Source organism: Sceloporus occidentalis, unplaced genomic scaffold (genome assembly GCF_023333645.1).
Source record: "Sceloporus occidentalis isolate IW3139 unplaced genomic scaffold, rSceOcc1.0.p SCAF_1, whole genome shotgun sequence".
NCBI lineage: Eukaryota > Metazoa > Chordata > Lepidosauria > Squamata > Phrynosomatidae > Sceloporus > Sceloporus occidentalis.
In genome coordinates this window covers 131266625-131278787 of record NW_028316981.1, presented here as the reverse complement: position 1 = coordinate 131278787, position 12163 = coordinate 131266625, and the positions used below count along the sequence as shown (strand labels likewise).

General features: G+C 40.3%; 1 protein-coding gene across 1 annotated transcript in view; it reads right to left on the bottom strand.

Annotated features, from left to right (window-relative positions):
- The window catches only part of UNC13D (unc-13 homolog D), a 53267-nt gene that overhangs the window by 15467 nt on the left and 25637 nt on the right, over nucleotides 1-12163 (bottom strand). Inside the window, exons 13-21 of the mRNA XM_089535904.1 lie at nucleotides 11110-11227; nucleotides 10593-10717; nucleotides 7595-7685; nucleotides 6622-6678; nucleotides 5750-5847; nucleotides 4829-4880; nucleotides 1313-1443; nucleotides 889-1009; nucleotides 231-374 (exon numbers count right to left, since the gene is read on the bottom strand). Of these exons, the coding sequence (XP_089392030.1) occupies nucleotides 231-374; nucleotides 889-1009; nucleotides 1313-1443; nucleotides 4829-4880; nucleotides 5750-5847; nucleotides 6622-6678; nucleotides 7595-7685; nucleotides 10593-10717; nucleotides 11110-11227 (937 nt within the window). The remainder of the gene's footprint in view (nucleotides 1-230; nucleotides 375-888; nucleotides 1010-1312; nucleotides 1444-4828; nucleotides 4881-5749; nucleotides 5848-6621; nucleotides 6679-7594; nucleotides 7686-10592; nucleotides 10718-11109; nucleotides 11228-12163) is intronic.

Here is a 12163-nt window from a genome sequence, read left to right as displayed (position 1 = left end):
GAACTGCAGCGGAAGGGACCTATTGCACCAAGGCAGTCATGGAGTAGCAGCAAGATTGGGAGCCCATTGATGGGTTTTGTTCATGAATGGGCAAAAAGCAACAAAACATCATGTGATAAGTAATGGCCAAAGACACTTTTATCCTGTTAAAATTCTGATTTTCTAGTTTTGTGTGATGCAGTCCAAAGAAGGAAAATGGGATCTCTGCCTTCTCTGCTTGCTCTACGCACCTCAACAAATTTCACCATGATCATGAAAGCCTCTTCAGGATCTGGCCAGTCCAGCTGCTGCCAGGTCTTGACCATCTGGGCATAACATGTGGATAAGTCCACGGTGGATGTACTGTGCTTATTCACCTCCCCCAATGGCACTAGCTGGACAGAAATGAAATATTTAAATTTTAGCAACAACAAACTGTCAAGGACAGAATTTACTTCGAAATGGGATCTCATAACCACTTTATCCAGAATGTTTGAATAACATTAGTTCTAGGAAACCAGCTACCAGAGGTTTGAGAGTGTTATGTAGTGACAGAGGAAATTTTCTTTATCTAAAATGGTAGAAAGCTGAAATGCATCAGATCAGGGTCCCCTAGCAATAGTTTCTGACATCTAAATAAACACAGCAACAAATGCAACAGATCTGTGAATAGAAGGTTGTGGTTGTAGCTTCTGATTCTTATTCATCCATGGATATGATCTGAATGGCATAATCTAGAATTTAATTTCCATGTAACACATAGATTAAATAAAGAATACCCTGGTTGACTGGATAGAGGTGAAAAGTATCCATCAATCATTAGGAGTGGGGAGGAGCTTGGGGGAATGTCTCAGAGAGAAAAAAGTGAGAGGCAAAAATTCTTTCCTGCCTTTGCTAGGGACCCATTACCTGGTCTACTTGGACAGCCCTCTGGGTCCTTTCGAGAGCTATTGTGTATGCCTTCTGCAGCCATTTAGGGATGGCCTCCTTAAACCAATGGTGGAAGTTGGTCAGTTCAAGAGGACCTTCTCTGGGGGGAAAAACAAAACTTAGATTTTATACAATATAAGAGATTCAAGAATAGAAAATATTACTTGGCATGGCCTCACTCATTCCAAGAAGCTTTTCTCTAGGGATTGATCATCCAAGTTGGATGCAACATAAGAAAGCCTGTTTCAACGAGCTCTGCCTAGTGTGTAAACCTCTACAGATATATACTCTCAGCATATCCACACATAAGTGCATTCACAAAAATCCCTTGGTATATGATAGTGAAATGTAAGGACACCCTTCGTGTGATGGCCAAAATGTGTGAAACTGCAGGGTTTTGTACCTGTTGCTCACAAAGTCCTTCAGGCGATAGAGTTCCTGCAGGCTGAGATAGAGCTGGAACAGACTCTCTGCTGTGAGTTGGGACATGCCACTGTCAATCTCATTCAGCTGCTCCTTGACATAACAGGAAACCTGCGTAACATGACAAAAACCACAAATAGGACAACAAACAGAACCAGGGAAGCTACAGCAGCCCTGCCCCTTCAGTGAGTAAACTGCCATTCCTGTTAGCTCAGTGAATGGACTCTTTTAATAAGTTGTGACTCGGGCTACCTTTAAGAACACTTGTGTAAGTTCAGCAGGAGCACGAGAGAGTTGCTCAGCTACTACAAAATAGTGACCCTAAGAAGCACCTTTGTGAGTGACCCTCCAGGGTAAGCCTTGCACAGTTTGAGACTTGCTTATTGTAGGTAATGCTGCTTCCCAAGTCACATAGTTGTCACATGTGCAGAATTCCTGTCCATCACTGCAACATGAGGAAGGCAACAGTAAATTCTGTGCTTATTTCTCTCCTGTTTTTTTACCTCTCCCAAAGAAGACATACCAGGCTCATAGCAGCCAAAATGTTCACCCCATCAAGGAAAGATACAATTGTCTATAAGCTCCTATTTGGTCAGTGCTATTGGTTTCCACCCTTTAAGTGAACAGCCATGGAGTTTCCCACACACAAAGTGAATAGACACTTGAATGAAAGGAGCATTTGCTCCTAGAAAAGAGCTTAAGCCAGCTTTCCCCAGCATGCTGGCTGGGTGTATAAATATATAAATATATCTGGATGGTGCTGGGCTTCATGGGCTATCATGATAGTCCTCTTCAGCAGATTAGCTGCTTAAGCAGAACAACTTGTTCCAAGGATTGTTTCTAACTTTTATTCCTTCTTTTAAAAAATCAAGCAACTTTGAATCAATGTTTAATTTTGAAGTATCTTTCCTGGATACCCAAAACATGTGAACAGCTGTTCAGGAGCATCTCTGTACAGAAGATCTGCCATTAGCACTGCCAGGTCCTCTGCCCCCTGGGATGAAGGTGAGTTGCAGTAGTGGCTACTATTTATACGTCACCTATAATGGGGCTCAAGATGTCTTGTAAATTATTAAAACCAACACAGATTTAAACCATTTTAAAAATCATATACATAATCTTAAAAATCTATAGTGGTTTTGTAAAAAATAGCATTCACTAAAGCAATATTTAAAAATCAACTGAACACCAGAGCCCAGCACATTATAAAATGCCCACAACAGTTGATTCTTAAAAGCCTGATGGAATAGGGATACTTTTCCTTGCTGGAGAAAGGAGAGCAAGGAGGGAGCCTTGCCTGACTGGTAGCTCTGAATCAGGTTGAAACTTTTTCTGTAAACTGGACTTCCAGGTGAGGCAATGGCAGGTTGAAGTTTCCTCACTAAGCTTCATGAAAGGGAAAGCTGCTGCAGCAGCAACAATCACTGGTGTGGAGGCAAATTCTAGCTGGTGAATCTCTCCCCAGAGAAGGGGAGATCATGGTGGAAGATCCATGTGGGACAGCACCCACATAGGTCTGAGAACCTTGCTAAGCTCACAGGAACCATAGAAGTCAAAGTGAGAGAAATGAGGAGGGACTGTGGACATTCCATCAAAATCATGCTGCCAGATGCAAGCCTTAAAGGATACTGAACCTGTAGTCTCACTTTCTTATTTACTCTTTTAAAACACCTGGAATTGTTTGAATTTTAATTAAAAGAGATATTCCACTCACCAGTGATACCAATACCTTGGTGATTTTCCAGCTTTCTGGACCAATATGAAAGACAGTAAGGACTGTTTTTAAGATTTATAAGTCCTCATTTTGAAAGTTTAACAAGATTGAGACTTAATAAAAAGGTTTCAAACAGACAAAAGGTGTAGTAACTTTAAAAGTTGGAAACTAATTTTTAAAGTTGGAAGATGGGCTGTTCTTGCAAGTGTTTCACAAGTATAAAATGGACTAAGGAAAGAGATCCGTTTGTTATGGGAAAGTGAATTTGTTTTTTCTGGGAGAGGTGTCCCATTGAATGTAATTTGAATAACAAGAGAAGCTAAATAGCCAGGCTGTTTCATTGCAACATTGTATCTGGGGATCACTGTGGAGACAACAGTGTTAACTTTATATATGCCAAGTTTTTGTTAAATAGAGGAATGTAAATGATTCAACCACCAGAGGAGGGCGACCAAAATGGTGAAGGGTCTGGAAAGCATGCCCTATGAGGAAAGACTCAGAGAGCTGGGGATATTTAGCCTGGAGAAGAGAAGGTTAAGAGGTGATATGATAGCCTTGTTTAAATATTTGAAGGGATGTCATATCGAGGATGGAGCAAGCTTTTCTGCTGCTCCAGAGAATAGACCCAGAACAATGGATGCAAGCTACAGGAAAAGAGATTCCATCTCAACATTAGGAAGAACCTCCTGACAGTAAGGGCTGTTCGACAGTGGAACACACTCTTTCCTCGGAGTTTAGTGGAGTCTCCTTCCTTGGAGGACTATAAGCAGAGGCTGGATGGCCATCTGTCAGGGATGCTTTGATTGTAAGTTCCTACATGGCAGGGGGGTTGTACTGGATGGCCCTTGTGGTCTCTTCCAACTCTATGATTCTATGAAAGTTTTCCATGGAAGGATATTCCTTCCCCAGTACATAATGATTTTGGTGATTGATGTTCAATTTGTGAAATTACAAAGATTTGGCAAAAACCAAAAAGGTTAAATTTAAAGTATAAATTGGTGAAGAAATTCTGTTGCTTAATGCCTGATATTGGTTTAGTAAAGGAAAATGTCATAAAATAAAGCTTTTGGAGTATATGAAATTCAAGAAATTGTTTTAAAATGCTATCAGCATTGATTTATATGTGTCCTGGCGGGCTAGATAATTGGAAGAGATATTATCATGAGAGGCGAGGCGTGAGGGGAAAACAAAGGTTAAATTCAAACTACAGATGAGTACAGAAATAAGGATTTACTGCATTTAAGATGCTATTCTGTTGCTTAATATTTAATGTTGATCTCTGAAGATGCTAGCTGGCAAAATGTCAGGAATAAACTCTTCCAGAACTCAGCCACATAGCCCGAAAAAACCACAAAAAACTATGAATACCAGCCGTGAAAGCCTTCAAAAAGAAAAATTATCTGTGAACTGATATGGAGTTGATATGTGCAGCCTGCCATATCAGGAGCAGCTTTTTCCCCCATCATTAATGCTCTTGCAACTCATTAAGGTCACCAGATCGCTCATAGACTTTCTGTGTCATACTTCTACAACACAGAAGGCCTGGCCCTCCAGACACCGTCAGACAACAACTCCCAACATCCCCCACATGGGTCATGGTGGCTAGCAGGACTGATAAGAACTGCAAATCAAGAAGACCACCACCAAGTTCTCCAGCCTTGTTTTACATGTCCCTGCTGGCTCCTTCCCAGACTAGCCCCTTCCCACAACACTCCACCTGCCCTGTTTAGGAAGGCAAACCCCAAGTCCTTTGAGCTAAAGAGCAGCAAAATGGTTACTCACCAGCTGCTCCATTTCAAGATATGCAACTGAGAAGAGATCCACTCTCACAGTGCTGCCCAGGAGAAACAGGGGGGAAAACAGTGGTCAGAGATTGGCTAGAAAGCACCAAGACTTGATTTTAGCCACTTGTTTAACACTATGTAGTTAACTCTTTCAAGCCCAGCAAGATGGTGCATATGCAATGGAGCTCTGCAGTTAAAAGGCCCAAATCTTCCCTTCTCAGTACAGAAACTGGGCCAACAGAATTACTAATGGAAAGGTAAGAGGACTGCACAGGGGAAATGAGAGCATGGCATTGGGACTGGCCAATGGTCCACTTTAGGGAAAGATGGAGAGAATTCCTGTCTTTCCACCTTCCCTTGCAAAAATAGTTACTGGCAAGGGATGCATAGGGTCAGAATAATTTGAGGAACTCCAAATTGTAGAGCTACAAGCAACAACAACAGAAGACATTTTCAGAGAAGCTAACGGAACAAAAGAAGTCCACATGATTGCCAGGCCAGTTTCAACCTAAATTTTGTCTTCAATTCTGATTAAATGACAGCTACTAACCGGCAGCACATACATTAAAATGTACTTTCATTTGGCCATTGGCCATGCTGGGTGTGGCTGATGGAGTGTGGAGGCAAAGGTTCCTTGCTCCATTTTGAAACTGGCAGACCAATAAAATAAGCAGTGGCTTATTCCCCTGGAAAGGATGAGGACTGCAGTGGCATTCTACAGTTTATAAGTGTAGGCTCTGCCAAGTTTTTAACAACTAGCCTTATTTATTTCATTTCATTTCTGTCCAGCCTTTCTCCCAGAAAGGGACCCAATGAAGCTTTCTGATCTTCTTCTGGTGCTACAGAAAGACTTGGGGGAATATTTGATGAGTAGTCAATAGAACAGGAACTAGAAAGAGAAAAAATTAAAGAGACTCACCTGATGAAATATTTGTTCCAGGTTTTGAGACACTGCTGGAGATCTGCATTCACTTCCACAAGAAGCTCGACCAGGGCCTTGCCAGACTCCTCCATACTCTGCAAAGGGCAGGAAAGACAGGATGATGGAAGTCTTGGCATGTAGTGTGTTGTTCCCAGAATAAAAATGTCTTTTAGGCATTTTGTCTTTGAGGCATCATGGATTTCACACCACCACTATTAGAGTAATCTCTTTCAGAGCGCTTCTGAATTGGCACTGCCACACATATCTACCCACAGCTGTGGTTCCATTGTTAAGGCAGTGCTAGAATATCCATGCCTGAGAAATTTAATGAGGTCTTAAACCAATCTTCCCTGACCTGTTGCCTTCTAGAGGCTTTACAGTGCAGCTCCCCTCAGCCCAAGCTAACAAGGCAAGTGGCGGGTCATGAGAACTGGATTCCAACACAGCTGCTGAAAGCTGTCTTACCAAATGCACTTTTGAAAAAGTTATTTTTAAAAGACATTATCTAGGCCATGACAGGTATGGCTGGCATCACTGACTAAGGAACCCTGGTGGCACAGTGGTTAAATTCTGGTACTGCAGCCACAACATTGTAAGTCAATCTTACAGGAGGACTCAGCCTTCCATCCTTTTGTAGGTCAGTAAAATGAGTACCCAGCTCGTTGGGAGGAAATTGGCTCACATACTGTAAACTGCTTAGGGAGTGTTAGTTCACTGATAAGCGGGATAGAAATGCACTTGCTATTGCTATTGCTATATTTCTGTAGTTTACAGAACACTAGACAGCCCATTTTAGAGTCTGACATACAATTCAGCAATCTGTAAGATTATCTCAGCATAAACTCTGTTAAATTGGAAAAGAGGTTTACCTTTATCATCGGCTTCAGGTGCTGCTTCTTCATCTGAAACCACTCTGCTGTTCCAGCCTTAGAAAATGATAAACAGAGTTAAAAAGAGTAGGATGATCTAGTGTTTGACTGGACTAGGATTTCAGAAGATGAGGGTTCAAATCCCCACTCAGCCACAGAAACCCACTGAGTGAGCTTGGGCAAGTCACATCCTCTCAGTCTAAGAGGAAGGCAATGGCAAGCCTCCTCTGAATAAGTCTTGCCAAGAAAGCCCCATTATATGGTTGCTATAATCTGATCCTGCATCCACACTGCAGAAATAATCCAGTTTGACACACTTTAACTGCCATGGCTCAATGCTATGGAATTCTGGGAGCTGTAGTTTGTTGTGGCACCAGGTCTCTGCAACAAACCACAGTTCTCAGGCCATCACAGTCAAAGTGTTATCAAAGCAGATTACTTCTGCAGTGCAGATGCACCCAGAGTCATCTTGAAAGCACAGAACAATATAGCATTCTGAATACACTTTAAAACTATGTAGAAGATGACATATTTTAATACATCTGAACAATGCATCATCTGGGCTTACAGGTGTTGACTATAGCAGATAATGTACTATAATGTTGGAACCTACATCATGCCAGATATTTCAAAATAATAAGAGAGAAGAGTCTAGAATTAGAAACAGATTTTTTTGAGCCCTCTGTAAAATGCTACTTGCTCAAAAGGCTGTTTCTGAAGAAAAGCTGAAGCACACACTTTTCCAAGGAGATATAGCAACAACTGACAACTCTGGACCCACCAGTATTGGACAGTCTGGAAAACAAAAGGAACCAGACTTGCCTCTTCCTAGATCTAGCTCTGCATTGAAGAAACAAATATGAATATCTTCAAAGTCTCAAAAGTCTCAAGTCTTATAAGTATCAACTAAGTAACAACTTCCCTAACTGGGTTTGGGAAAGGAAAGCCTAAGGACATTGATGTATTCCTGTACCTTGAGCGCCTCTTTCACCATTTGCTGAAGGTCAGGGGTATGAGTACAAAACTCTCTGAAGGCTTTCATTTTACACATCTGGACCAAGACCCTGTGAGAATAGAGGGGAAAACACTGCTAAATTCAATGTAATTCAAGCATGATTGTTTATGCTTTTAAAAAACACAGCTGAAGATTTGGGATTCTTCTCCTTCAATCAACATAGTAAAGCTGTCACCTCTTTTCTAAATGAAGCAGTTTTTGATACATAGACTATAAGCACCTTGTGAAATGCCCCTCCAGAATGGGATTTGGGAAAGTAGTTTTGTGGTAGCAGTATGTTAACCTTTCTGATGGAATATTTTCAGAACGTTATATAGTGGTCCCTCTACATTTGCTGGGTTAGGAGTAAAGGACTCCTCTGAATGTGGAAAAACTGCAAATAAAAAAACACTATTTTTTTTACCTGAGAGAACACCTCTCGAGGAATCTCCAGGTTCTTTAGTGCAATCTATGGTCAACATTTGTCAGAAGCTGATCACAGAATCACACTGGAGGACCTAAAATGCCCAGAGAAGTGTTTTCTCTAGGAACTTCTAGCTTCTCCAGCACAACTTTCTGGTCAGAGTTGTGCTGGAGGACCTAGAGATTCCTTGACAAAACATATTAATCAAAAATGCAAATAATCAAGTCTGCAAAAGTCAAAGCTGCAAATTTGGAGGTCAGCTGTATTTGTGTTTTGTTCTTTCAAGCCATTTCTGAGTTATGACAAACCTAAGGCAAACATATCACAAGTTTTTCTTGGCATGAGTTGTTCAGAGGAGGTTTGCCATTGCTTACTTTTAAGGTGAGAGTGTGACTTGCCCAAGGTTACCAGGGGGTTTCCAAGGCTAAGTGGGGATTCAAACTCTGATCTCTCAGAGTCTTAGGCCAACATTCAAACTGCTATACCATGCTAGGCAAGGCCTATTATTCCATCCTTATGGCAACTGAGCCTTATGGCAACTCAAGTTTCTATCATTCCCTTATATTTTTTTAATATGTCCATGAAGCTACCCAGAGAAGTGGTAGAAAGCCTCAATATGTCTTTGGGGACTGTTTCTGGATGGTAAAGGGGAAACAAATAAACTTCATTCCAGTCAAAACAGAAGCACTGTTGGCCAATGTAGATGAAAGTATGCAACTGGGCCTAAACTGGTACTTTTTTCAAAAATGAATTTATTAGGGGATTTTTTTTTTTTTTACAGATGTGTTGAAATATTTTTAAAAAAAACAATTTCCCACTCAAATCTCCCAAAATGCCCTCTAGGGACTGTGAAGGGCATTTCTCCCACAGCTGAGCTCCCCTTGGATCAATCCCTCCCCCCAGCCCCAGGCTGTGCATTAAAAATATTTTGTTTGTATTAGAATAGAATGACCCAGAAAACCCCTTTATGGATATCTCCTCAGCAAGCCTTTCATAGAAGGGAAATGTTAACAGAAGACAGATGGCTTACCTATAAATATATAGCAAAAAATGGAAGATTTAGGATGAAAATGCAAAAAAAATTAGAAGAAGAAGGACATAAAATCACTTGGTTCTCATATAGACAAATTAGTGAAAGATTTAAAATGGATATAAAAAGGTTTGGATTGGAAGATGAAAAATCAGAAAAAAAGGGTCACAAGTGGTTCAGAATAGAATTATTGGAACTATTTACAAGTCACTGCTAAAATTTGAAATGGAAGAAGAGATAGTCAAAGGACCTATGGTGAACTGGGCTAGAATGTGGGAGACCCATTATAACCGTCTCAGAGGGTGAAAACATGGGCAAGAGGGATCAAATACACTCTCTCACAAAATATTACAGAGAATTATTATAAAATGTATCTTCGCTGGTACTTAACCCCAAACAAAATATCAAGATTTTATTTTAAAAAGGATAATAAACCTTGGAAGTGAGTACCCAGCTTGTTGGGGGCAATCCTTTTTATGATGTTTTTATTGTTGTAATCCTGCTTCGATCCAAAGGGAGAAGTGGGAGATATAAATAAAATTTATTATTATTATTATTATTATTATTATTAATTGGCATATACATTGTAAACCACTTATGGAGTGTTAGTTCATTGATAAGTGGTACATAAATGTACTTGCTATGGCTATTGCTATTGAAAATGCAGGGAAGAGCCTGGAACTTTCTATCATTCTTGGTAATCCTGCAATTATGTAAAGAGATATTGGATGCTGGTAAATGATACAATTAGTAAAATTTTAAACATTAAGATGCAAATGGAACCTGAAATCTATTTATTAGGTATGTTCAATAACAAGTTAGAGAATGATTATGGGAAAAACTTATTCCATTTGGTTTGAATAGCAAGAATAGCACTTGTACAGAAGTGGAAAACAAAATAAACCCCCAGTCAAGAACAATGGTTGCTTAAACTATACAAGACAATTGAAATTGATAAATTAACACAATTATTAAAGAACAGTATGTTAGAAAATTTAGGAAGGAATAGTCCACAGTATATGAGTTCCTAAAAAGGAAATGGAGTAAAGTGACAGTACTGAATATTTAGAGAACATGATTGTAAATTATAGAATGATGGAAAAGAAAATTGATATATTGTAATAATCATAACCATAAGTGTTAAGATACTTAAATGAATGGATTAAGCATGAATAGAAACACAGGAATCATAAGAAAATGTATGGTTTAAGGAAGTCATAAGGATAATTATATTAAGGCCTGTACTGACAGAAAGGAAGTCAGAATGAATGTATGTTTCTAGAAGGAAGAAGTTCATGATAATGAAGATATGAGTAAGTAAAATGATGACTGGGAAAATGTTGAAAGGGTAGATAACAAAGAAAGGTTGGAAGAGATAATGAAAAAGGAAGTCCCCCCCTCCAACCATCCACAGTTGTTTCCCATTCCTATTTAAATGCTGTTGGAAACTTTCCCCCTTAAATCTGACCATGATGAAGCCCAATTACGGACCCTTTTCTTAGGTAACATGTCTCACAGCTCACCTGAGCAAAGACTGTAGCCTTTCTGTAGACTTGGGAGCAGAGAGTGGGAAGACAATCCTATACCTCTGAAGGACTGAAAGTCCATAGGTGAGAAAGGACTGGAAAGAGTCAGTCAATTCTGTTTGCTGAAGGAAGAAACAAAATATATCTTAAAATAGACACTTTGTATGTCTGGACAGCATCGACTTCCACCCACCCCTCTTGACACAATAGAACCCTCAGTTGCCCAAGAAGGACGACAGGGTATCCTGAAAGAGGAAGGCAACCAGAATGTGGATTCCACACCCCTCTGTCAGTAGACAGTCATAGCAATCTCTGACGTAGGTTCAGGAAGGAGTATTGTCAAAGGGAAAAAGTTTGCAGTTTTAAAAGGCCATAACCTAGTAGAAAACAGAGCAAGAGCAGCAATTGCAAGGAGCCATTTAATGATCAGTGTTTTGTCCATGTGTAACCACAACTGTATGTTTATCTGGAATTCCTTTTACCAGCTCTACAATTCCATGTCTCTCTTTCTCACCTGTTCAGATCTTAACCGTCCTTCTACCCACTGGTACTCTATGCTGGTGATTTGGTGGAGCAAGCAGTTGCTGTTGAACTCTAAGATCTGATATAGTTTGCTATAAGCAAGCCATTGCCTGTATCAAAAAGAAGAAGAATCATATTAAGCACTAAACTAATGAGGATAAACTAGTGGGGTCAAAATGATCTTGTAGCACATTTGAGACTACTGTGCAAAAGAAGTTGTAGCATAAGCTTTCATATAATTGCATCTGAGGAAGTAGACCAAGGGGATACAGACGGGGGGAAAGGAACAGCGAGACACTGCCCCCTTTTGCCCCCGACAGAGGCTGCAGCAACCAAATGGCATGGTTTTCAGGAGCCCTAAAAAGAACTCGCTCCTGGCAGGTTCTTTTTAGGGTGCGCATGGCACCATTGGTGCCCTCTCATGTGCTGATGATGTCCGTGCACCATGGTGCCATTTGGACACTGCACTGCACATACGTCATCATGGCATCCCCCAAGCCCTAAAATCGACCCCAGGCCGGCGCTTTGCGCCAGTCTGTACCAGGCCCAAGTCTATGAAAGGTTAGACTACAAGTTCTTTTGCACAGTTAGTCTCAAAGGTGCTTCAAGATCCCTTTGCATACTGATATTCCAGATTAACATGTCTATGTTTCTGAATGCTACTCTAGTGGAGTTAAAGTAATGTCCACTCAAAGGGGACTGGGTCAAAATCAATAACAAATTCCAAAATCTCCAGTCAACAAAAATAAAAAATGTTCATTGAATATGTTGTGCAGATTACATATCTGTACTCAAATTGGCTTGGTTTCCATAATTTCTCTCAGTTGTAAAATCAAGATGTTTGCTCAAGCTGAAATTGATTATGGCAGGTAATGGGGGGAAAAGGAAAGAATTATACATTTTTTCCTGCAATAATAATAGCCCTGGAAAAATTCATGGGGACACATCCAGTGTGGAGGATGTAGCAGTGCCACTGGAATGTGCCAATAGGTATCATCTAAAAAGAAAAAAATAAAAGTGTGAAATTCATGAAGGGCTTCCAGGTC